This window comes from Bombina bombina, chromosome 7 (genome assembly GCF_027579735.1).
Source record: "Bombina bombina isolate aBomBom1 chromosome 7, aBomBom1.pri, whole genome shotgun sequence".
Taxonomy (NCBI): domain Eukaryota; kingdom Metazoa; phylum Chordata; class Amphibia; order Anura; family Bombinatoridae; genus Bombina; species Bombina bombina.
In genome coordinates this window covers 186,557,128-186,583,260 of record NC_069505.1, presented here as the reverse complement: position 1 = coordinate 186,583,260, position 26,133 = coordinate 186,557,128, and the positions used below count along the sequence as shown (strand labels likewise).

Below are 26,133 nucleotides of genomic sequence, written 5' to 3'. Positions count from 1 at the left end.
CTTCCCCTTTATGTTATAGGCACAATATGATTCACATGAGATCACCTGACTTCACTGATCCATATAACCTACAATTTCTCTCCTTCAGGGCAATATCATTGCATCGCCCTACAGAGCATTGTATCTGCTAGCTTCCCCTTTATGTTATAGGCAGAACATTACTCACATGAGATCACCTGACTTCACTGATCTATATAACCTACAATTTCTCTCCTTCAGGGCAATATCATTGTATGACTCACATGAGATCACCTGACTTCACTGATCCATATAACCTACAATTTCTTTCCTTCAGGGCAATATCATTGCATTGCCCTACAGAGCAGTGTATCTGCTAGTTTCCCCTTTGTGTTATAGGCAGAACATTACTCACATGAGATCACCTGACTTCAATTCTCTCCTTCAGGGCAATATCATTGCATCACCCTACAGAGCAGTGTATCTGCTAGCTTCCCCTTTATGTTATAGGCAGAACATTACTCACATGAGATCACCTGACTTCAATTCTCTCCTTCAGGGCAATATCATTGTATGACTCACATGAGATCACCTGACTTCACTGATCCATATAACCTACAATTTCTTTCCTTCAGGGCAATATCATTGCATTGCGCTACAGAGCAGTGTATCTACTAGCTTCCCCTTTATGTTATAGGCAGAACATTACTCACATGAGATCACCTGACTTTAATTCTCTCCTTCAGGGCAATATCGTTGTATGACTCACATGAGATCACCTGACTTCACTGATCCATATAACCTACAATTTCTTTCCTTCATGGCAATATCATTGCATTGCCCTACAGAGCAGTGTATCTGCTAGCTTCCCCTTTATGTTATAGGCAGAACAACACTTACATGAGATCACCTGACTTCAATTCTCTCCTTCAGGGCAATATCATTGTATGACTCACATGAGATCACCTGACTTCACTGATCCATATAACCTACAATTTCTCTCCTTCAGGGCAATATCATTGCATCGCCCTACAGAGCAGTGTATCTGCTAGCATCCCCTTTATGTTATAGGCAGAACATTACTCACATGAGGCTTACAACTTACAATTCTTTCCTTCAGGGCAATCAGCTCCTCTTCTTCCTTCTTACGACCCTCAAAGTGAGTATCAATCAGAGATTGAAGCTCAATCAAGTCCTTGTTCTGTCTCTTCTTCTGGATATCCTGCACAGCAAGTGAAGAACATTGCTTAGCCAGATCACATGCTCATGTGGGTATCAGGAAGGTACCACAACCTATAAAACTATTTAGCAGTGCTGCTTTCCTGTTTAGTTTCCTACTTCTTATTTATCTTCTAAATAATTCTTCTGTGTCACTCAACATGATGGGGCCAATTCATCAAGCTCTGTATGGATCTTGATGCAGCTGTTTGAAAAAGGTCTTAAGACCGCTTCTCCTTAACTCGTCCGCCACCTCTGCTAATGGCCGATTGGCTGTGAATCTGCAGGGGGCTGTATTGCACAAGCAGTTAACCAGAACTGCTTGTGCAATGATAAATGCCGACAGCATATGCTGTCAGCATTCATTGATGTGCGGCAGACATAATCCGCTACAGCGGATCATGTCTGTCCGCACTATGTTAAATCGGTCCCAAAGAGTAAACAAAGTTAAACGTTTGCACTTTTAATAGTATTTGTTTTTTCTACTGGCAAATTAATAATTTATACAGAGCTACCTATAACTAAATTGTAAATAGCAGCCCAGTAATAGAAACATATTTCTATTTTTCTGCTCTTTTAAAGGGACATTAGACCCAAAAAAAATTTTCATGATTCAAACAGAGAATATCATTTTAAACAAAATTCCAATTTACTTCCATTATCTAATTTGCTTCATTCTTTAGATATTCTTTGTTAAGGAAATAGCAATGCACATGGGTGAGCCAATCGCATCAGGCAAATATGTGCAGCCACCAATTGGAAGCTAATGCGCCTATCTAGATATGCTTTTCAGGAAATAATGTCAAGAGAATGAAGCAAATTAGATAATAGAAGTAAATTGGAGAGTTGTTTAAAATGGTATTCTCTATTTGAATCCTGAAAGAAAAATAATTGGGTTTAATGTCCCTTTAACTCCACAGCTGTTAGTGAAGAAAGCCAAGTGCACAAGTTCATATATTAAAGGGTCGTTCCTTAACCTATCATTGATATTACACTAGTATATTAACTCTTAAACATGAACATTTGCATTGTTGTGGGTCTTATCAAACCTACGATTACAAAGAATTCCAATTTCCTTCTGTTATCAAATTTATTTAATTCTTTTAGACCCCTTTGTTGAAATGTATCTTCTTTCCATGTGTCTTGAACACTAAGGGGTAAATTTATCAAGCAGTGGATGCTGCAATCTACCCCCGAAGTTTCCGGCTCACCGGAAACTTAAGTTAAGAAGCAGCGGTAGTAAGACCGCTGTCCCCTAACTTATCCGCCACCTCTGAGGTGGCGGACTGCAATCATCCCGATCAGATACTATCAGGATGATTAACACCCCCTGCTTGCGGCCGATTGGCCACAAATGTGCAGGGTGCGAAATTGCATAAGAATTCCACCAGAAATGTTTGTGCAATGTCAAATGCCGACAGCGTATGCAGCGTATTTTTAAGATTACTTACCTTTCTCTTGAGCAAAGTCGGATCGCCAATCCCCGCCCACAGTTCCTCTGTAGTCTGTACTTACGTCACCAATTACGAAACCGGCTTTCTCCAATCATGGCTCCCTCCCCCCAGAGCGTCTATCTCGTGAGGCCACGCCATGATTGGACGAAGCCGGTTTTGTCATTGCTGTGTAAGTACAGCAGGAGAAGCAAGCGATACGGCTTTGTTCAAGACAAAGGTAAGTATTTGTAAAATATGCTGCAATGTAAACTTTCATGAATGAAAATGCCCCTGTTTTTAATAGTATTTTTAAAAACCGGGCACTAATTCATTAAAATTTACATTCACTTTAAGACACATGCTCTCTTCAAGTTTAAATTTCAACAAAGGCGACAAAGAGTAAGAAGTCAATTTGAAAACAGAAGGATATTGGAAAGTGTTTTTTATAAAGTTGTACATTCTATCTGATCATGAAAGTTTAGCTCTGACTTAAAGAAATAGCATGCATGTCTTCGTCCTACACAGTTTCCCACAATTCCCATCATTAATACCTCCCAGCTCTCACATCTTCATCCACTACCCAGCCTTACTTACATCAAAGTCCACTTTCTCTCCATCTGGGATCTTAGGAGCAGTGAGTCTAGAGCACAAGGAGACAAATAAGTGTTGGTGTGACGCAGGGGATCAGGGTTTTATTAAGGCATAAAACATTAATGTGATGAGGATAGCAGTGTTAGACATCTGTGTGTACCAGAGTAGTGAGTCTAGAGCACAAGGAAACAAATAAGTGTTGGTGTGACTCATGGGATCAGGGTTTTATTTAGGCATAAAACTTTAATCTGATGAGGATATAAAAATAGTAGAGTTAGACATCTATGTGTGCTGAAGAAGCAGTGTCGGCATGCCTGGTGTAGGAGTACATATATTTTATTATGGTGTGGCCATCTGTATAGTTATCAATGCTGTTAGTGTTTGTGTGGAGTAAAGTTTAAGAATTAGATGTTATGATGTTTTGAGTTACCTGTGTATGTGTGTGAGGATTAGAACTTGGGGATGATGATGGTCTAGACAAATTTTACGGTTTCCTAGCTAAGGGTTATGGTGTGTTGAGTTGCCTGTGTATGTGTATGAGAATTAGAACTTGGGGATGATGATGGCCTAGACAAGTTTTAGGGTTTCCTAAAGGTTATGGTGTTTTGAGATGCATGTGTATTTGTGTGAGGATTAGAACTTGAGGATGATGATGGTCTAGACAAGTTTTAGGGTTTCCTAAGGGTTATGGTGTTTTTAGATGCCTGTGTATGTGTATGAGGATTAGAACTTGGGGATGATGATGGTCTACACAAGTTTTAGGGTTTCCTAAGGGTTATGGTGTTTTGAGATGCCTGTGTATTTGTGTGAGGATTAGAACTTGGGGATGATGATGGGCTAGACATGTTTTAGGGATTCCTAAGGGTAATGGTGTTTTGAGTTGCCTGTGTATATGTGTGAGAATTAGAACTTGGGGATGATGATGGTCTAGACATGTTTTAGGGTCTCCTAAGGTTTATGGTGTTTTGAGTTACCTGTGTATGTGTGTGAGGATTAGAACTTGGGGATGATGATGGGCTAGACATGTTTTAGGGATTCCTAAGGGTAATGGTGTTTTGAGTTGCCTGTGTATATGTGTGAGAATTAGAACTTGGGGATGATGATGGTCTAGACATGTTTTAGGGTCTCCTAAGGTTTATGGTGTTTTGAGTTACCTGTGTATGTGTGTGAGGATTAGAACTTGGGGATGATGGTGGTCTAGACAAGTTTTAGGGTTTCCTCACTAAGGTTTATGGTTTTTTGAGTTGCCTGTGTATGTGTGTGAGGATTAGAACTTGGGGATGATGATGGACTAGACAAGTTTTAGGGTTTCCTAAGGGTTATGTTGTTTTGAGTTGGCTTTGTATGTGTGTGAGAATTAGAACTTGGGGATGATGATGGACTAGACAAGTTTTAGGGTTTCTTAAGGGTTATGGTGTTTTGCTATGCCTGTGTATTTGTGTGAGGATTAGAACTTGGAGATGAGGATGGTCTAGACAAGTTTTAGGGTTTCCTAAGGGTTATGGTGTGTTGAGTTGCCTGTGTATATGTGTGAGAATTAGAACTTGGGGATGATGATGGACTAGACAAGTTTTAGGGTCCTAAGGCTTATGGTGTTTTGAGATGTATGTGTATGAGGATTAGAACTTGGGGATGATGATGGTCTAGACAAGTTTTAGGGTTTCCTAACTAAGGGTTATGGTGTGTTGAGTTGCCTGTGTATGTGTGTGAGGATTAGAACTTGGGGATGATGATGGTCTAGACAAGTTTTAGGGTTTCCTAAGGGTTATGGTGTTTTGAGATGCCTGTGTATGTGTATGAGGATTAGAACTTGGGGATGATGATGGTCTAGAAAAGTTTTAGGGTTTCCTAACTAAGGGTTATGGTGTGTTGAGTTGCCTGTGTATGTGTGTGAGGTTTAGAACTTGGGGATGATGATGGACTAGTTTTAGGGTTTCCTAAGGGTTATAGTGTTTTAAGATGCCTGTGTGAGGAGCAACATTTGGGAGTTGGCTGTGTGTGCCACACAATAGCAAAGGGTAAACTGTGTGTATACATAGGTCTGCTTAGATTTAGTTAGACTTACTTTGGTTTTGGCTTCTCTTCTGAATAGAAATGTTGTATGGGGAGAAAAAGTGAAAGAAGAAAGTTAAGTACAAAAAAAGTCAGTTCATATAAGCTTGGAAAGAGAGGGAGAAACAGGTTGGAGGAAAGTAAATTGCATGACACATGAACAATCATTCTCTAGATAGAGTGCAATTATATCATCAACATCATCTAACAAGATCATTTGTAGAATTTAACATGCATCTCCGCTATATATCAGAGTAACAACAAATCACTCTGTGTTTGAGGCTTGAACCAAAATTATTGCATAGATAGGTGACAAAATCATACTCCTGTTTTTATAGTTAACTACGTGAATTCAAAAAGAATAGATTTGCTGTTCAGTGCATAAATACACTTATATTTATATTCATATGTCTGAAAGGAGTCAGAAAATCTGGAGAAAAATATTCTAGAATTGCAATTATTCCATTGCAGCAATTTCATTTTGTATGGAGATATATAGATAACAAGCTATGTTTACAATCTTAGATGTTTTCAGATATAAAAAAAGATTATTTCCTTTATATATATGTGTGTATTTCCTTGGTATGAATGTGTGTGAGTGGTTGTTCATATCATTATATCATATTTAAAAAAAGAAATGTGGTTAACCAAATTATGATGCATTTTTAGACATAGTTAACAAAACACAACATGTTAGATTAAAAAAAAAAAACAGGAATCTACCACAGTCATTAACATCCTCTAGATAGATGCATTAAATGGTCAGTGAAGTGGCTTAAAAAATACCCACAGCTACCTTCTGACCTGCTAGAGAGAGTTTGGTTAATATTTCAGATGTGCAAAAAATGTTAGTTATTGCTCAGGAAAGAATAAAAATCAATAGAAACCCAGAGGAAGATTAATAAATAAATGAATGAGAGAGGTTATTTCTTCATCCAGGAACAGTAATGGAATGCCGGGGAGTGAGAAAATGCATGAGTTAGATGAGGGGGAGGGGATAGAAAATAGTGGATAGAGAGAAAAATATAAACTATTACTATTCTAGACTGTTTAAACCAGAGAAAGATATATTTGTTTGTATCTACAGCTTTCAAGGCAGACTATCCAAAAAAAAAACTAAAATACAGGGCAGTCATCCATATCATTCCTGGCTTGTTTCAGTGGCACTTACAAGAGACCTACAACTCAAAATTGAATACCCCATAAATTAATTAAAGAAAATGAAACCACACTAATTATTTGTTATTCATATAAAAAACAATCTGCTTGTCCTACTTTGCATTAATTGTAACCCATTGGGACTGGAAATCAGGCAAGAATGCGAGACGTGCACAAGTAATGTATTTTATAGCAAAGGCAAGTAAAATACATAATCAGTGTACATTGCAATATGATTTCATGTTCATTCATTTATGGGCAATTACAGTTTGAGTTTAAAGGGACACTGAACCTACAGCATGCAATTATAAGCAAGTTTCTAATTTACACATATTATTATTTTTTCTTCGTTCTCTTGGTATCTTTATTTGAAAAAGCAGGAATGTAAGCTTACAAGCCAGCTCATCTTTGGTTCAGCACCTGGGTAGTGCTTGCTGATTGGTGTATAAATGTAGCCACCAATCAGCAAGTGCTTACCAGGTGCTGAACCAAAAATGGGTCGGCTACAAAACTTACATTCCTGCTTTTTCAAATAAAGATACCAAGAAAACTAAGAAAAATTGATAATAGGAGTAAATCAGAAAGTTGCTTTAAATTGCATGCTCTTTCTGAATCATGAAAGAGAAAAAAATCTGGGTTCTGTATCCCTTTTAAATGCCACTTATTAATTTTCTAAAGTACTGTTACAGTGTTAATGTGATGTCACAACTAGTTAATGATTTCCTCTTTACTGATTTGTTGCTGTACAAGGAGCTGTTTATTTGTGCACTAATATCTGCCTTTAATTTACATTATAAAACAGCTTTTGTGATAGATTTTACTTTGATGGATACCTCCTTTTTCAGACCTACAATAGTTAAAACTTGACAGAGAAGAAAAAAAGAAATGAAAGAAAGAAAAGGGGGAAAAAGAGTGTGGGTTGTGGGTTTAGGGAAAAGAATAATGTAGATGTGCGGTGCACCACATATGGCAACAGCTTGCAGATCTCTTCAACTGTTAATTGACAGGGAAAAGGGAAAGAAGGAACGTCCTTTAGTAAATTAAAAATAAAATATAGAAGTTACAGCAGGTTATTCCAAAGCACTGCAATGATTTGTCCTGGAATAGATACAGCTCCATCCCACAACTCCTTTTTTTTAATTTAGTTTTGTAAAGTATCAAAGGAGTATTCATCTAAAAATGCATTTTAATAAGCACAGGCAGGACTGGACGCTTTTCAGGAACCTGTATTTATACAAATGCATTCTTTTCCAAGATCCTATAAAACATCTCTGGAATTTTGTCCACTGCTGAGAATATCTTATTGACACTACAGAGGGTGGATGGTCATTTTGGATCTGTACTGTACAAAGCTTTTTTATTGACTTGTACATCTCACAAGTTGTAGCAGTTCCCATTTAACAATATTCCAGGTTACAAATGTGTGTGAAGTGCTCTGGCTGTACCTGCAGAGACACGTGGGATATGGGATATATTTAAAAAGAAATAAATAGATATATGAAAACAGAGGGGTAGAAATGAAATACCATCGTATTCTTCGCCGTGGTCTGCAAATGAAGAGAAATGAATCATTTAATCCCGCTGGCTATCTTTTGGGATATGAAAGAACCATTTTATTTCAGAACAACCTTGTTTCATGCACAGAACAGGGAACTTATGAGTGAAATAGTTACCAATACTGTTTCTATTCTACAGCATTCTCATACTGTTCTACTTATCTACTGTCTTGCGAGAAATGATCCTATGGGGTAGATTTAATAAGCAGCGGATGTGTCCTTCTCCACCTGATGTTTTCGGTTTGCGTGTAACATAAGTTAAAAGCAGCGGTTGTAAGAACGCTGCTCCTTAACTTGTCCGCCACCTCTTAGATCGGGATGATTGACACCCCCTGTTAGCGGCCGATTGGCCACGAATGTGCAGGGGGCGGTATTGCACAAGCAGTTCACAAGAAATTCTAGTGCAATGTTAAATGCGGACAGCGTATGCTGTCAGCATTTAGTGATGCAGGGCAGACATGATCTGCTATAGCGAATCATGTCCGCCTGGGGTTTAATAAATTGACCCCTGAGAATGGATTAAAACAATACATAATCTAAGAAATAAGCTCAATGAAATAGTTTTTTATTTACTTCTCACACTATGGGGCCAATTTATCACGGCCCCAATGAGGCAGTATACCCCTGTTTCCGCACCGGAAACAGGAGTTAAACAGCAGCGGTCTTAAAACCGCTGCTTCTTAACTTATCTGCCACTCATCAGGCGGTGGACAGCTATCAGCCAGATCGAATACGATCGTGTTGATTGACACCCCCTGCTAGCGGCTGATTGGCCGCGAATCTGCAGGGAGCGGCATTGCACAAGCAGTTCACCAGAACTGCTTGTGCAATGTTAAATGCAGACAGCGTATGCTACAGCGAATCATCTCCATCCGACAGTTAATAAATTGACCCCTTTGTTCCTAAGGCACTGGTGTTACATTTCTGTGTTGCCCTATGCACTTACAAATCTGATGCCCTCTGATTCCCACCTAAATAATTTTAGCTCATATTTGCATCATATATTTCTAAGAGACGCATATAGGAGTCATGCATTCCCACTAGACAGCCAGGGGTCACTGGTTTGTAATAAAATGAATAAACACTTGGAGAGCATAGGCTTGGGAAGGGGGGTTTGCTGTTTCAATACTTAGACCCCTTATAATACTGTTCAAGGCACCTTATCTTTGCCAACTGTTACCACTGCTATTTTTTTGTCTATATGTAGTTGCCATTTCAGCTAATGCATGAGCCATGCAAAATCAAGATCCGAGCAGACAGTGATGTGGCAAATTACAGAAACATATATAAAGCTCTGTAAATCTGAGAGCTGCATGCTACAAGACATACCATATAAATACATAAACACAATGCTCCTTGTTGAATACAGACAAAGTGTTGCAGCAGAGAAAAAAACACAACAATATTTATATTGCAAAAACACACTTATTCAGGGGTCAGTGAACCCAAACTGGCAATGATCACTGTTCCTTTTTTTTTTTTTTTACTTGAAAGAGACATTAGTATTTTTTTTCTTTTCACATCTTTATATATCAGCTATTAAAGCTTAAGGGAGAGGAACCCCAGTTTTTTTCCTTCTGTGATTCAGATAGAACATACAATTTTAAACAACTTTCCAATTTACTCCTATAATCAGATTTTTTTTCGTTCTCTTTGTATCTTTTGTTTAAAAGCAGGGGGATACGCTCAGCAGCGGGCACATGTCTGGAGTATTATATGGCAGCAGTTTTACAAGAATGTTATACATTTGCATGAGCACTAGATGGCAGCACTACTTCCTGTCACACTAGATGGCAGCACTACTTCCTGTCACACTAGATGGCAGCACTACTTCCTGTCACACTAGATGGCAGCACTACTTCCTGTCATGTAGTGCTCTTGATGCCGACCTAGGTATCTCTTCAGAACAGAATATGATGGGAACGAAGCAAATGTATTAATAGAAGTAAATTGGAAACTTTCTTTAAATTGTATGTTCTGTCTGAATCACAAAAGAACATGTTTGGGTTTTATAGCCCTTTATTTACTGATATATAAGAAACATAACCTATTCAATTGCAGTCAATGACACTAAGGGGCTAATATTCAAAACCTCGGCTCTCAGGCGAGGTGATTTAAGAATTCTTGTCGGTCTGGTTAGGCCCTTAAAAAATGTAGAAACACAAATTTTATCTTGAGAAATGTTAATGCTGCTATGTAGTGTTCTATATGTGATATAGAGACTCCTACATTACATTACAGGATTGTATGTGATTTCTCTCTATGCATGGGTGGTTTTGTATATCAGGACCTAAATGAGATGGTGGTGGCCTAGGGTGCCTGCAGATTTGTTAACAGGGCCATCTTGTGGGCATTTATCATATAGGTTTGCTGTCCCTGCTCTAGTCGTTTAAAGGGACATTAAACACTAAATAAATGCTAGATAGAATGATGCAGTCAGAGAAAACATTGGTCTGAGAATAACTTATAGATGTATTTTATAAAGTTTCACTAGCTGTTTAAATATTGACAAAATAAGTTAAAGTTTTAGTGTCTATAAAACAATGGGAGCTGCCATGTTGTAACTTAGGTTATCTTCTCTACTGTGGCCAATTAGGGACAGTTATAAATAGGTCACTAAAGTGTGTAGCCAATGGCTGTGTGGAATATAACAGTGTTCTGCACTTCCTTTTTATAAAAGGAACTGAAATGCTTATGTTTTCAGAATGGAATTACAGGAAATGGGGACAAAATAAATAATGAAAGTATATTGCAAAGTTTATATAAGTGTTTAATGTTTCTTTAACCTCTTACATTGCAAGGATTTTATTAGTATCTAAGTATTTCTAAATTATTTTAATAATCCAGTCTCCAGAATCTTTTTGGGGAAATGTTTTATAGCGCTTTGATGCTAGGATTGGTTAAATGGAGCTATTGTTAGCTATATTTGTGCTAGTGGCAGGGCATAGTAAAGCCTTACCTTCTTCCTCATACCCTTCCTCTTCCACAGTTTGCTGTTCCTCCACTTCTTCTTCTTCTTCTTCAAGGTAAACAGGCAAGGCGAGCACAGTTCAAACAGTAGAGCAGCAGCCAAGTAGGGTAAACAGGCAACAGTAAAGGGAACATTAGACAGCACCAGGGAAGGGAGAGAAGAGACAAAAGGGAACATAAAAGCTAAAGCATAATCAGAAGCATGTGCATTATCAGGGGATGCAGATACAGAAATGCAGCCAATACTGACAGTAAAGATGGACACACATGCCCAGTCTTTATACTCTAGGCCAGGGAGTGGGAACATTGGCCCTCCCGATGTTTCAGAACTACATTTCCCATGATGCTCAACTTAACTTCACAGTGCCTAAGCATCATGGGTAATGTATTTCTGAAACATCAGGAGTGCTAAGGTACCCAATCCCTGCTCTAGGCTCAGGTGCACTTCAGATATGACATTATCAAGTTACCGTCTCTCTAGAAGAATGATGGCTTATTTATTGTGCAGACAAAATACCATGATATTGAGCAATTATAGCAATAAAGTCAATTTATAAAGTTATAAAAGAAAATTATTTAACTGAAATGATCGAACTCGATCCACCTTAAAGCTTTGCAAAAAAATGTTTGCTGCCAATTTAATGTAAAATAGATTGCTAGCTTTGTGGCCCATAGTTTACCATGGCAAATATTGTATGATCCCAGCATGCAATGCCTTGACTATAGAATAGCCAGGTCATGCTATTGCATGGTCCCCCTTACATGTCATGCCCCATGCACTTCCAGGACAATCAGTAAACACATATCAGCTGCAGAATATTTCATCACGTTACAAAGTTCTGCAGATTTCTCTTGATACATTATGCTAGACCAGCAGAGCAGGCATCTGTACAGAATCCTGGGTAACCTAACCTATACTTCAGCTGTGAGGTGGAAAAACCACCAGTACTGTAGGCCTGGTCTGGAATTCTGTGACCTACATATATTATAATCTTTATCATCAGAATTATTTGTGAAAGACTGGACTACAGAACATATTTAAGGGTCAACAAATGGTGGTAGGAGGGGAGATCACATACCTTCCTCGTGAGTTTCTTCCACTGTGCAAAGAAAGCATTAAGGAGAAGAATTTGTGTTAGAGATAAAAGATAAAGCAATACAAGGTGCATAAACAGCTCTTAATGCCCCACCACCACTACAGAGGACAACAGTGACATAGACAAGAAAGATCTGTGGCACATGAGATGACTGTGTCACAGACACATGGGTTGTTATGGTATATGAAGGGACTAATGGTGTTTGTCATCACATGAGAAAGGTGTGATATAGATAGAAAGATCCTAAGGGTTCTATCTTGGCTATCACAGGAAAATACACAGAGTAACAAATGCGTATGGAATGTTCCCACCCCACAAAAAGGGATGTAATGGCAGAATACTATAACGTAGCATATGTTCCCTAGCACAGACTTCCATTCTGGCCTTTCACAAACTGCCTCACACTGCGTTTCACGTGTTTTTTAGATTTCCAACCCAAGCACAAGCTTTTTCATATGCATTGGTGCCACATTACCACCCCTATACATTAGGACAATTCCGCAGCAATATTCCAGTCTAACCAAGAATCGTTTACCAGCAGCTTTTTGCAGAATTTATGGATTTTTCAAATTTAACATCATTGACCTCTGAAAAGCCCATTTGATGTGTTTCTCTAGCTGGGCATCTTGGCTGTTTATAAAATATATATTTTTTTCTTAATAAGTTAAATGTTTTAGTTGAAGGGATAGTCTAGTCAAAATTAAACTTTCATGATTCAGATAGAGCAACAATTATAAGTAACTATTTTTACTAATTTACTCCTATTATCAATTTTTCTTTGTTCTCTTGGTATCTTTATTTGAAAAAAGCAAGAATGTAAGCTTAGGAGCTGTCCAGTTTTGGTTCAACACCTGGATAGTGCTTGCTGATTGCTGTCTTAATGTAGCCAGGGTGCTGAACCAAAGATGGGCCGGCTCCTAAGCTTACAGTCTTGCTTTTTTCAAATAAAGATACCAAGAGAACAAAGGAAAATTGATAATAGGCGTAAATTAGATAGTTGCTTAAAATTGCTGCTCTATCTGAATCATGAACGTTTAATTTCGACTAGACTATCCCTTTAAAATGTATACTTTTAATGTATAATTCTTATGTACAACCTAAATACAAAGATCACAATGCTCATTTACGGATGCATTGAAGTGAGAGATTTTCTCCCAAATCTATGAAATTGTTAAATTGCTCAAATGATGGATTTATATTATTGGTTAAGTGAAACTCAAGCAGTCATTATTAATTAGCTGCTGTGTTACTCCTGCTTTATCTGTGCGTCTTATGCTTCTATGACGTTCTATGAAAACACCAGTGAAAAGCCTGTGCTTGTTTCTTATAGTTTTTCATGAGCCTGACTACATTTTTCTTTAACATTGTTTACTAATGTGAACATTTTTACTTATTCACGCAGTGCCCCTGTCTTATGGACGGAATAGCTTAGATCAATGCAAATACAAAGCATATTCTATTTTATGGCAATTCTGAGGGACTGGCATGAGAAACACAGAATCAGGAGAGTTGTTGAATTAGGATTTTGTTAGATGTGAAACTTAATTTAGTGTATTTAGAAGATCTAGGGGTAGATTTATTATACCCCGGGCAGACATGATTCGCTATAGCGAATCATCTCCACCCTGCATCGCTGAATGCCGGCAGCATACACTGTCAGCTTTTATCATTGCGCAAGCATTTCTGGTGAAATGCTTGTGCAATGCCGCCCCTGCACATTTGCAGCCATTCGGCAGCTAGCAGGGGTTGTAAATTATACCGATCGTATGTGATCGGGAGGATTGCAGTCTGCCTCCTCAGAGGTGGCAGACGAGTTAAGGAGCAGCGGTCTTAAGATCGCTTCTTCTTAAATACTTTTTCTGGCAAACCTGAAGGCTCACGCGGAATAAGCAGCGTCCGCTGCTTGATAAATGTACGCCTCAGTGTCAACCTTCACATTTAATTATTTTTTCTTAATGGAAATTTGCTTTCAATTAACATCTTAAAGGAACATGAAAGGTCAATTTAAACTGTTATGATTCAAATAGAGCACAAGCAGATAAACAAAACTTTCAATATATTTTATTATTACATTCACCTTTCTCTTGGTTTCGTTTGTCAGCTTCCTTCCATGAGCGAATACTGAGGTTCGCTCAGGAGCGTGCACGTGTCTTGAGAACTATATGTGTAACATTGTTACAAACACTGCTGCCATATAGTGCTCAGAGAATGTGCACGCTCCTGAATCTACGTCAGTGTGCTGTCATGAAAACAAGCAGTTTTAACAAGAGCCCAAGAAAAAAGATAAACTGGCAAAATATTTAATGCTCTGCCTGAATTATGATTAAACGTTTCATTTTGATTCTATGTTCCTTTAAATTGAAAGCAAATTGACTCTGCTCACTAATGTGTGAAGAATCGCACAAGGCAGGGCACAGATACATTGTTACCATAAGTGCAACTGGGCATGACACAATGTGTACAATGACACTTGTAGAGAATTTTATTTTTACATTAAAGGGGCATGAAACCCAAATTTTTTCTTTTATGATTCAGACAGTATACAATTATAAACAACATTCCGATTTACTTCTATTATCTAATTTACTTCATTCTTTAGGTATGCTTTGTTGAAAAAATAGCAATGCACATGTGTGAGCCAATCACACGAGGCATCTATGTGCAGCCACCAATCAGCAGCTACTGAGCCTATTTAGATATGCTTTTCAACAAAGGATATCAAGATAATGAAGCAAATTAGATAACAGAAGTAAAATAGAAAGTTGCTTAAAATTGCTACTCTTTCTATATAATGAAAGAAAACATATTGCTTTATGGCCCCTATGAGTAGGCAATGACAAATGTTCTTTATATTTCAATAGATCTATATGTTCTTTTTGTTCACACGTTTGTGGTCATGTGGATAAAACTGGCTACATTTGCCAATTCAGTAACAGAGGGAACTTCTTCCCCCACAAACACCCCCACCCCATATTATTGCTTCTACAGAATCTCTCCCTAGGATAATCCCTTGCTACTAAGTACATAGATCAGTATGATCAGGACTACACATACCTTCTGCAACGTCTGAAGACAGGAACAAGGCGTTGGCGGAAAGCAAGAAAACAAAGCAGAAGACGTTAGCGCTTAGCAGATATTTTATATTTACAGAAGGGGCACAAGCAACACACGGCAAAAACAGAACAAAATGACCCAAGCACAGTGCACTGCTTCTAAATCTACATGACGTCTTATGTAAACCTCAAAACCCTCTTTTAGATATTGCAGATTATCCCTTGACAACCGGAGTCCCAGAAAGAATGAACAGATTAACATGCATGTTAGCCCCACTTAGCTATGACTTTATGTGAACTGGGCTGCACCAGGAAATATAGGGCCACATTACGAGTGGAGCGTTAATGTTTGCTCTGGAGTGATATCAGGTTTTCGCTTTCGTTTGCACGCAAGTTAAATGTCGCTCATATAACAACTTGAAAGTAAATACGAACCTATGAGCGCAATCGTGATTTATGCTACAATGATTAGCGCAAACTCAGTGTTCTGGTTAACTGTTAACTAAAAAGTTGCACAAAAACACATCAATAATATATTACAAAGTAAACTTGCACTCCTAATAACACTGTCTAATAAAAATGATTACAAAAAAATATTGCACACAAAAGTTATAGAGGCTCAAAGATATGAGGTTGCAGGTGATAGAAAAAAAGACAGGCAAAGGGCTTTAACATAGATACATAAATATACATCTAAATATAATATATATATATATATATATATATATGTGTGTGTGTGTCTATATATGTGTACATATGTATTTAGATGTGTATTTTTGTATTTACAGACATATATACACATATAAACAAATAAATACATTTGTACACATATATAGACAAATACAGGTAGCCCTCAGTTTACGCCGGGGTTAGGTTCCAGAAGGAATGGTTGTAAATCGAAACCGTTGTAAATTGAAACCCAGTTTATAATGTAAGTCAATGGGAAGTGAGGGAGATAGGTTCCAGGCCCCTCTCAAAATTGTCATAAGTAACACCTAATACATTATTTTTAAAGCTTTGAAATGAAGACTTTAAATGCTAAACAGCATTATAAACCTAATAAAATATTCACACAACACAGAATATATAATTAAACTAAGTTAAATGAACAAAAACATTTGCTAAACAGCATTATAAACCTAATAAAATAATCACACAACACAGACTTTACTTGCATTTTTCTGCAAACAGTTTTTTCTATGCATTCCAATCTGGACTGATTTATATTTGTTCCTTTGAAATCTACTCGATAGCTCAGGTCTGGTTAAACTGATTAATTTCAGCTTACTTGGCTTTGCTGCAACACAAGCGGAAAGCTCCACCTACTGGCTATTTTAATAAATGCACTGCTTCTCAATGCTTTTCAATAGCAGTCACATGACTGGACAAAAAGGTTGCTATTCTGAAATGGTGTAAATTGAACCGTTGTAAAACGAGGGCCACCTGTATAGACATATATATAAGTGCATTGGAGCCCTTTGCAATTAAGTAAATGATAACATGTAAAATCATATTTATGCAATATTCATATTAAAAAAAATGTTTTAACAATGTATTTACTGTAAATATTTAATATTCCAATGTTCTTCACAAAGGAGAATATGTTCTAAGTATTTACAAATAGATATGCCTATATATATATATATATATATATATATATATATATCTGTATATATCTATAATCATCTATATATATATAAATATAGGTATAGATATATAATGTACAAAAATACCATAAGATATAAATAGAAATATGTATTTATGAATAAATAGAACATATTCTTGTATGTGAAGAACATTGGAATGTGAAACATTAATATTTTCATGTAGGGATAGCGCACTTGAGAAAATGCATTCGGGATAGCGTGAGAGTGGGGTAATATTTTTTCCCCACTTTTTTTTCTCCATTGACTATGGGGGGAATAGGTTATCACGCGCGCAATATTCTAACTTTAGCTCTTTGCGCATTTCGGGTTAACGTGAGAGTGATAACTTTTTATTTTCAACTCATAATACGAGTGCAACCCGACGCGTGCAAAAAGTTTACTTCTAACGCAATTAGCGCTCTGGCGAAAGCACTAAATAGCGATCCACTCGTAATTTAGCCCATAATGTTTAAATAATAATAAAATTCACTGAATGGAAAACATATTTATCCCCATGCTAAAACAAATCCTCAATCCTACAGTGATATTTTCAAATGGTGTCACATGTAATGTTTATCTATTGTGGTTTCTTTCTTCTCAGCATTTGCTACCAGGAGGGAACATATTCCCAAAGCCTAGAGTTTTTCAATCAGTAGTTAGATTATTAGGAAACTGAATAATGTTGCCAGGGCTCAGCACTTGATGTAAACATCATAAAAAGCCAATAACTCTATAATCCCCCATAAAGATAAAGTGCAGATATGTGCAGTGTGTAACCATAACACAGTTTTATGTCCTATTAGTGGGATTGCTAATTTAAGTAGGTGAGATGAACACACACATTCATTAGAATTCCTGTGAAGGGTTTAGCAAGTCTGGAACCACAGAACCACACAACACGGGGGGGGGGGGGGGCAGGGGAGAGAGGCACCTAAAGAGTTAGGATATCATACTTTCACTGCCAAAAGGGTCTTATCGGGTTATATTAATGTATTGAGTCCATGTATGTTAATAACACAGACAAAATAAAAGTGATATTATCCATGTCTGTCTTTTTATTGATGTTGCAGGACCCTTTTCGTACTGAAAGCAATACAAAATGATCGACCTCTTGGTGGTCTGTCTGGGAATTTAGTTGTTACAGAGTTAGAGATCAGGGAGGTGCAGGATAGAATAGATATTCTCATTTACCTTCTTCGTATTCTTCTGTTTGGTGATGTGAGAAAAAAATAGAAAAATTACAGAGAGTCGAACAAAGCAACAAAGTACTGATCAGTGATTCGCAATGTGATGGGACAGAAGGTCAGAACAAAACAGCGTAACTGAACCTGATTACTGCTAAACTGTGATTAAAAATGAAAGACGTTATATAAAACGCAGAGTAGTGAAGTCATAACAGGGACACAATCATACTGAGCAGTAGGAGCAGTTATGGACCAATGAGATAAGGTGCTGGAGACAGTTATATGGCGCAGTAGGAGGACTTATAGGGAGCAGTTATATAGCGTAGGGGGAGTTATAGGGAGCAGTTATATGGTGCAATAGGAAGAGTTATAGGGAGCAGTTATATGGTGCAGTAGGAGGTGTTATAGGGAGCAGTTATATGGTGCAATAGGAGAAGTTATAGGGAGCAGTTATACGGTGTAATAGGAGGAGTTATAGGGAGCAGTTATGTGGTGTAATAGGAGTAGATATAGGGAGCAGTTATACGGTGTAATAGGAGGAGTTATAGGGAGCAGTTATATGGTGTAATAGGAGGAGTTATAGGGAGCAGTTATATGGTGCAATAGGAGGAGTTATAAGAGAGCAGTTATATGGTGTAATATGAGGAGTTATAGGGAGCAGTTATATGGTGTAATAGGAGGAGTGATAGGGAGCAGTTATATGGTGTAATAGGAGGAGTTATAGGGAGCAGTAGGAGGAGTTATAGGGAGCAGTTATATGGTGCAATAGAAAGAGATATAGGGAGCAGTTATAGGGTGCAATAGGAGGAGATATAGGGAGCAGTTATATGGTACAATAGGTGGAGTTATAGGGAGAAGTTATATGGTGCAATAGGAGGAGTTATAGGGAGCAGTTATATTGTGCAATAGGAGGAGTTATAGGGAGCAGTTATATGGTGCAATAGGAGGAGTTATAGGGAGCAGTTATATGGTGTAATAGGAGGAGTTATAGGAGCAGTTATATGGTGCAATAGGAGGAGTTATAGGGAGCAGTTATATGGTGCAATAGGAGGAGTTATAGGGAGCAGTTATATTGTGCAATAGGAGGAGATATAGAGAGCAGTTATACTGTGCAATAGGAGGAGATATAGGGAGCAGTTATATTGTGCAATAGGAGGAGATATAGGGAGCAGTTATATGGTGCAATAGGAGGAGTTATAGGGAGCAGTTATATGGTGTAATAGGAGGAGTTATAGGGAGCAGTTATATGGTGTAATAGGAGGAGTTATAGGGAGCTGTTATATGGTGCAATCGGAGGAGTTATAGGGAGCAGTTATATGGTGCAATAGGAGGAGTTATAGGGAGTAGTTATATGGTGCAATAGGAGGAGTTATAGGGAGCAGTTATATGGTGCAATAGGAGGAGTTATAGGGAGCAGTTATATGGTGCAATAGGAGTAGTTATAGGGAGCAGTTATATGGTGTAATAGGAGGAGTTATAGGGAGAAGTTATATGGTGCAATAGGAGGAGTTATAGGGTGCAGTTATATGGTGCAATAGGAGGAGTTATAGGGAGCCATTATATGGTGCAATGGGAGGAGTTATAAGGAGCAGTTATATGGTGTAATAGGAGGAGTTATAGGGAGCAGCTATATGGTGTAATAGGAGGAGTTATAGGGAGCAGTTATATGGTGCAATAGGGGGAGTTATAAGAAGCAGTTATTCGGTGTAATAGGAGTTATAGGAAGCAGTTATATGGTGTAATAGGAGGATATATAGGGAGCAGTTATATGGTGCAATAGGAGGACATATAGGGAGCAGTTATATGGTGCAATAGGAGGAGATATAGGGAGCAGTTATATGGTGCAATAGGAGGAGATATAGGGAACAGTTATGTGATGCAATAGGAGGAGTTATAGGGAGCAGTTATATGGTGCAATAGGAGGAGATATAGGGAGCAGTTATATGGTGCAATAGGAGGAGTTATAAGGAGCTGTTATATGGTGTAATAGGAGGAGTTATAGGGAGCAGTTATATGGTACAATAGGAGGAGTTATAGGGAGCAGTTATATGGTGCAATAGGAGGAGTTATAAGGAGCAGTTATATGGTGCAATAGGAGGAGTTATAGGGAGCAGTTATATTGTGCAATAGGATGAGTTATAGGGAGCAGTTATATGGTGCAGTAGGAGGAGTTATAGGGAGCAGTTATATTGTGCAATAGGAGGAGTTATAAGGAGCAGTTATATGGTGCAATAGGAGGAGTTATAGGGAGCAGTTATATGGTGCAATAGGAGGAGTTATAAGGAGCAGTTATATGGTGCAATAGGAGGAGTTATAGGGAGCAGTTATATGGTGTAATAGGCGGAGTTATAGGGAGCAGTTATATGGTACAATAGGAGGAGTTATAGGGAGCAGTTATATGGTGCAATAGGAGGAGTTACAAGGAGCAGTTATATGGTGCAATAGGAGGAGTTATAGGGAGCAGTTATATGGTGCAATAGGAGGAGATATAGGGAGCAGTTATATGGTGCAATAGGAGGAGCTATAGGCAGCAGTTATATGGTGCAATAGGAGGAGTTATAGGGAACAGTTATATGGTGCAATAGGAGGAGTTATAGGGAGCAGTTATATGGTGTAATAGGAGGAGATATATGGAGCAGATATATGGTGCAATAGGAGGAGTTATAGGAAGCAGTTATATGGTGTAATAGGAGGAGTTATAGGGAGCAGTTATATGGTGTAATAGGAGGAGTTATAGGGAGCAGTTATATGGTGTAATAGGAGGAGATATATGGAGCAGTTATATGGTGCAATAGGAGGAGTTATAGGAAGCAGTTATATGGTGTAATAGGAGGAGTTATAGCGAGCAGTTATATGGTGCAATAGGAGGAGTTATAAGGAGCAGTTATATAGTGCAATAGGAGGAGATGTAGGGAGCAGTTATATGGTGCAATAGGAGGAGTTATAAGGAGCAGTTATATGGTGTAATAGGGAGAGTTATAGGGAGCAGTTATATTGTGTAATAGGAGGAGATATAGGGAGCAGTTATATGGTGCAATAGTAGGAGATACAGGGAGCAGTTATTGTGCAATAGGAGGAGTTATAGGGAGCAGTTATATGGTGCAATAGGAGCAGATATAGGGAGCAGTTATATGGTGCAATAGGAGGAGATATAGGGAGCAGTTATGTGATGCAATAGGAGGAGTTATAAGGAGCAGCTATATGGTGCAATAGGAGGAGATATAGGGAGCAGTTATATGGTGCAATAGGAGGAGTTATAGGGAGCAGTTATATGGTGCAATGGGAGGAGTTATAGGGAGCAGTTATATGGTGCAATAGGAGGAGTTATAGGGAGCAGTTATATGGTGCAATGGGAGGAGTTATAGGGAGCAGTTATATGGTGTAATAGGAGGAGTAATAGGGATCAGTTATATGGTACAATAGGAGTAGTTATAGTGAGCAATTATATGGTGTAATAGGAGGAATTATAGGGAGCAGTTATATGGTGCAATAGGAGGATTTATGGGAGCAGTTATATGGTGCAATAGGAGGAGTTATAGAGAGAAGTTATATGGTGCAATAGGAGGAGTTATAGGGAACAGTTATATGGTGTAATAGGAGGAGTTACAGGGAGCAGTTATATGGTGCAATATGAGGAGTTATAGAGAGCAGTTATATGGTGCAATAGGAGGAGTTATAAGGAGCAGTTATATAGTGCAATAGGAGGAGTTATAGGGAGCAGTTATATGGTGCAATTGGAGGAGATGTAGGGAGCAGTTATATGGTGCAATAGGAGGAGATATAGGGAGCAGTTATTGTGCAATAAGAGGAGTTATATGGTGCAATAGGAGGAGATATAGGGAGCAGTTATATGGTGCAATAGGAGGAGTTTTATTGAGCAGTTATATGGTGCAATAGGAGGAGATATAGGGAGCAGTTATATGGTGCAATAGGAGGAGTTATAGGGAGCAGTTATATGGTGTAATAGGAGGAGTTATAGGGAGCAGTTATATGGTGCAATAGGAGGGGTTATAGGGAGCAGTTATATGGTGCAATAGGAGGAGTTATAGGGTGCAGTTATATGGTGCAATAGGAGGAGATATAGGGAGCAGTTATATGGTGCAATAGGGGAAATTATAGGGAGCAGTTAATGGTGCAATAGAGGGATCCTTAACATTTAATTATTTGTTAAGTGTATATAGTTAAAAAATTAAGCGTAATTACATCATTATATGTAAGAGATTTGTGACACTAAAGGGGATAACAAAGCGTTAATAAAGATTTTGCCTGCAACTAAATTTGGAATGCAATATACATTGACAATATTCAGTTAGATCTTCTGACCAGTAGGTGTCAGCACTGCTACAGAAAATTTGCCTTTTTTATGTAGATGTTATTTAAAATAAAATAAAAAACTGATTAATAAAAAGGAATTAAGGTTTGTTAGAAAAGGATGAAAGACAAATATATCCAGTGAAGGAAGGAATGAGACAGGAGGTTAATAGGAAGAAAAATAAGCCAGTAAAGAGAATAACTAGACAGGAAGTTATAAAGGGAAATAATCTTCTGAGCAATTAAAGGTAAAGTTATGGTAGTGATGAAACAGTGGATTAATATATGGCTAATGCAATGTTACCGCTACAGTAATTGTATAGAAGATGAAAATATGTTCCTACTCACCCTCCACCTGTTCACTGTTGCAGACAGGAAATGAGAAGAGAAGGGGAGAAAAAAGAAGGCAATGTAATAAAATTGCAAAACACTATATTCTGCATCTTACCAACCAAACACACAGTGTCAAAAATACATCATCTTAAAATGATAGATAGATACATAGATATATAGATAGATATACATAGATAGATAAATAGATAGATATTTAGAGATAGATAGATAGGTAGATACATAGATAGATACATAGATAGATAAATAGATAGATAGATAGAGATAGATAGATACATAGATAGATGATAGAGAGATACATAGATAGAGAGATATATACATAGATATAAAAATAGATAGATACAGATAAGGATAGATAGATAGATAGATAGAGAGAGATAGACAGAGAGAGATAGATAGATAGACAGAGATAGATAGAGAAATAGATAGATCAACGCTGCAGAATCTTTTGGCGCTTTATAAATAAAGAATACTAATAGATAGATAGATAGATAGATAGATAGATAGATAGATAGATAGATAGATAGATAGATAGATAGATAGATAGATAATAGAGAGATACATAGATAGATACAGATAAGGATAGATAGATAGGTAGATAGATAAAGCAATAGATACATAGACAGATAGATAGAGAAATAGATAGATCAATACTGTAGAATATTTTGGTGCTTTATAAATAAAGAATAATGATAGATAGATAGATAGATAGATAGATAGATAGATAGATAGATTGATTGATAGATTGATTGATACATAGATAGATGATAGATAGATAGATAGATTGATAGATGATAGAGAGATTGATAGAAAGATACATAGATAGAGAGATAGATACATAGATAGATACAGATAAGGATAGATAGATAGATCAACGCTGCGGAATCTGTTAGTGCTTTATAAATAAAGAATAATAATAGATAGATGATAGATAGATAGATAGATAGATAGATAGATAGATAGATAGATAGATAGAAAGATTGATACATAGATGATAGATAGATAGATAGATAGAGAAATAGATAGATATATTGACACTTTTATGTACTTTAACTATGTTTTTCATAAATATAGTTTCAGTTCCAATAGACTAAAAGTCTTTACAAGACCAAAGAATTGGTATTAAATAAATGCAGTTATCTTCGGTTAAACAAGGGTTCTGGAAGCTTACATTGAGTGATAAGAATATGCTATCACAGGGGTTTACATTTTTTATTGTTTTATTTAATTAACTTCTTTATTTAGGATTTATATTTTATGGTTTGGCCACACTTTAAATTCCCCTGAAAAGTTTTATACCATGTGACATCCCAGGGCTATCTTAATGTAGGATAATAATAATATGAGATTTGAAACCAATGTGACCTATACAAACACATTATACACACAAATAGGTATCTGCATTCATATAAACAGAGATAAAGTTTACAAGTGCTTACATATCTTCTGTGTCAGACATGATGGCTGTGGTCGACTGTAAAGAAAAAAGAAGAATTATATATCTAAAGGAACTGATAATTAGAATAGAAATTGCCTTACAAATCTATATGATAATAAAATCGCACATGGAGATGTGAGTCATATTAAATATAATATAATGTAGTAATTATTGTAATAAACTGTGCATGCAAGTTACAGAATGAATCCAGCATACAAGAAACGTGACTTTAGTGACAATGACACAGGATTAGGACATGTGTCTATTACAGTTGGTGCATAGTGTCCTTGAGATCTATATAATGCTATTTTCAGACTAGAGCATACTTTGTTGTACCCTCCCAGGCTGTATGGGTGTTATTTTTTCTTTAATAACTAAAAATGGAAACTAAAAAACAAAAAAGCACCCCACTTCCCACCTTCATACTAGCACAGATAATACTCTAACAGAATAATGTATCATATTTACTCATAAGTGTGCAATTCTCAAGATAGTTACACCTTTATCCTGGAATTCTCTTGAGCACTCAGGAATCTTTAGGGTGCTAACATTATTTCAGCTCATTTTTATTTACCTAGTTACCCTCAGTTTTGGCCAAACAGCAATAGGATTATGGGTAACCTGTGCCATTTTCCTTGCAGCTTATTTTAAGTTCTCAGCCCTGTAAGGAAGACTTGAGAGACCAAATCTGCCAACTGCATGACTCAGATGTTACATGAGATGGCCGGGGGAGTAACACCACATGGGGTGACAACTGGGCATTCTTGTCTATTTCAGGATCTCATGGAATGTCCTTTAAAGGTGATGGGACCTGAGCAAAGTTTGTATTACAGCAAGAAAACATGTAAGGCAATGGGGTACTGATCTCATCCTTTACTGGGATAAGTGTGTGCCTTAAATAATTATCCTGCTCACAAAGGACCCCCCCCCCCCCCAATCCAACCTGCCCATAAGGTGTTTTTCAAGCTCAATGGATTGGAATGTTTGTGAGAGATTGGATTAGTGAGGTCTGCAGGCCCCTCTTGTCTGTCATTCATTATGTTCCCCTTTGTAACAGATCTAACTGATGGTTCAACTCCATTGCTATTCAACTTTCAGAACCCAAACCCTTCACTAAAATAAAATTTTCCTGTCTGGACAATCTGATTAGAAGATTTTTTAATTCTTCTCTATAGTTCTCCATTACATTTTTTTGGATACGTACTGGGATATAAGTGGAAAATAATTGTTTGTTTCAGAAAAAGAAAGATTTGACTGCAAGTTCAATTTTTGAAGAAAAACTACAAAGAAAAACAATGTGGGGGAAAAAACACATCTTGTGTCCTGTTCGATACAACTTTTAGCATTTTAGTTTTGTTAGCACATTTTATATCCACTTGCAGGAAAGCCAACCTTCTTAGCCTAAAACAAACAGGTAATACAGAATACACGGCAGCAATAGAAAGTAACTTACTAGACACTTTGATGGGATAGACAAAAATAAAATATATAAATCATCTTTTCTTTTAATCATTGGGTAGCTTAACCACTAATCTTGGATACTTTTCGTCAGTTTTACTCTAAATTATAACACACAGTTAAGTGAATACACAGATTTCAAATGTAGTAATTCTACAATAATTACAAATTAATTAGAACTTTATTATATGATATGCAGTGTGTTCCTGGCTCTTCTAAATACTGTGACAAGTGTCTCAGAGAGTAGTGCTCTTATGGCTACATAATAAGACAGCTGGGATATAGAAACAGGCTGGATACTCATATATATTAGTGAACCTGTTTCATACAAATAGATTTTGTTATACACAGCTATACAGAGAGATAGAAACAAACTAAATGAATGGACAGAGATTGAAATAATGATGGAGAAACAGATTAACATGGACAGGTGAACATGCGGAGACAGAGTTGGGTAAAGAGATCTTCAGACAAATATAAAGATTATAATATAGACACACTGAGATATTCTCCAACACACAGAGGAAGAGGCAAACACATGTAACAGATGAGTGTTCATTTGCCTAAAGGGTCACATTATAGTTGTCCCCGTACCTTATAGACACAGCTGTCACCGGCCCCTGGCTTTGTCTAAATTCCTGTTTTAGCAGCTGTGCAGC

At 37.3% G+C, this 26,133-nt stretch overlaps 1 protein-coding gene across 9 annotated transcripts in view; it reads right to left on the bottom strand.

Annotated features, from left to right (window-relative positions):
- The window catches only part of TNNT3 (troponin T3, fast skeletal type), a 36,181-nt gene that overhangs the window by 9,579 nt on the left and 469 nt on the right, over positions 1–26,133 (bottom strand). For 2 of the 9 annotated variants that reach the window (XM_053720496.1, XM_053720495.1), the window contains 10 exons: positions 24,018–24,052; positions 22,576–22,589; positions 17,924–17,938; positions 15,088–15,099; positions 12,016–12,036; positions 10,926–10,985; positions 7,937–7,957; positions 5,266–5,284; positions 3,204–3,249; positions 1,064–1,180 (listed from right to left, as the gene is read on the bottom strand). In XM_053720496.1, coding sequence (XP_053576471.1) covers positions 1,064–1,180; positions 3,204–3,249; positions 5,266–5,284; positions 7,937–7,957; positions 10,926–10,985; positions 12,016–12,036; positions 15,088–15,099; positions 17,924–17,938; positions 22,576–22,589; positions 24,018–24,037 — 345 coding nt within the window. In that variant the 5' untranslated portion in view covers positions 24,038–24,052. Of the gene's footprint in view, positions 1–1,063; positions 1,181–3,203; positions 3,250–5,265; positions 5,285–7,936; positions 7,958–10,925; positions 10,986–12,015; positions 12,037–15,087; positions 15,100–17,923; positions 17,939–22,575; positions 22,590–24,017; positions 24,053–26,133 lie in introns of those variants that run through there. The other 7 variants (XM_053720498.1, XM_053720500.1, XM_053720502.1 and 4 more) reach the window with 7 other exon arrangements.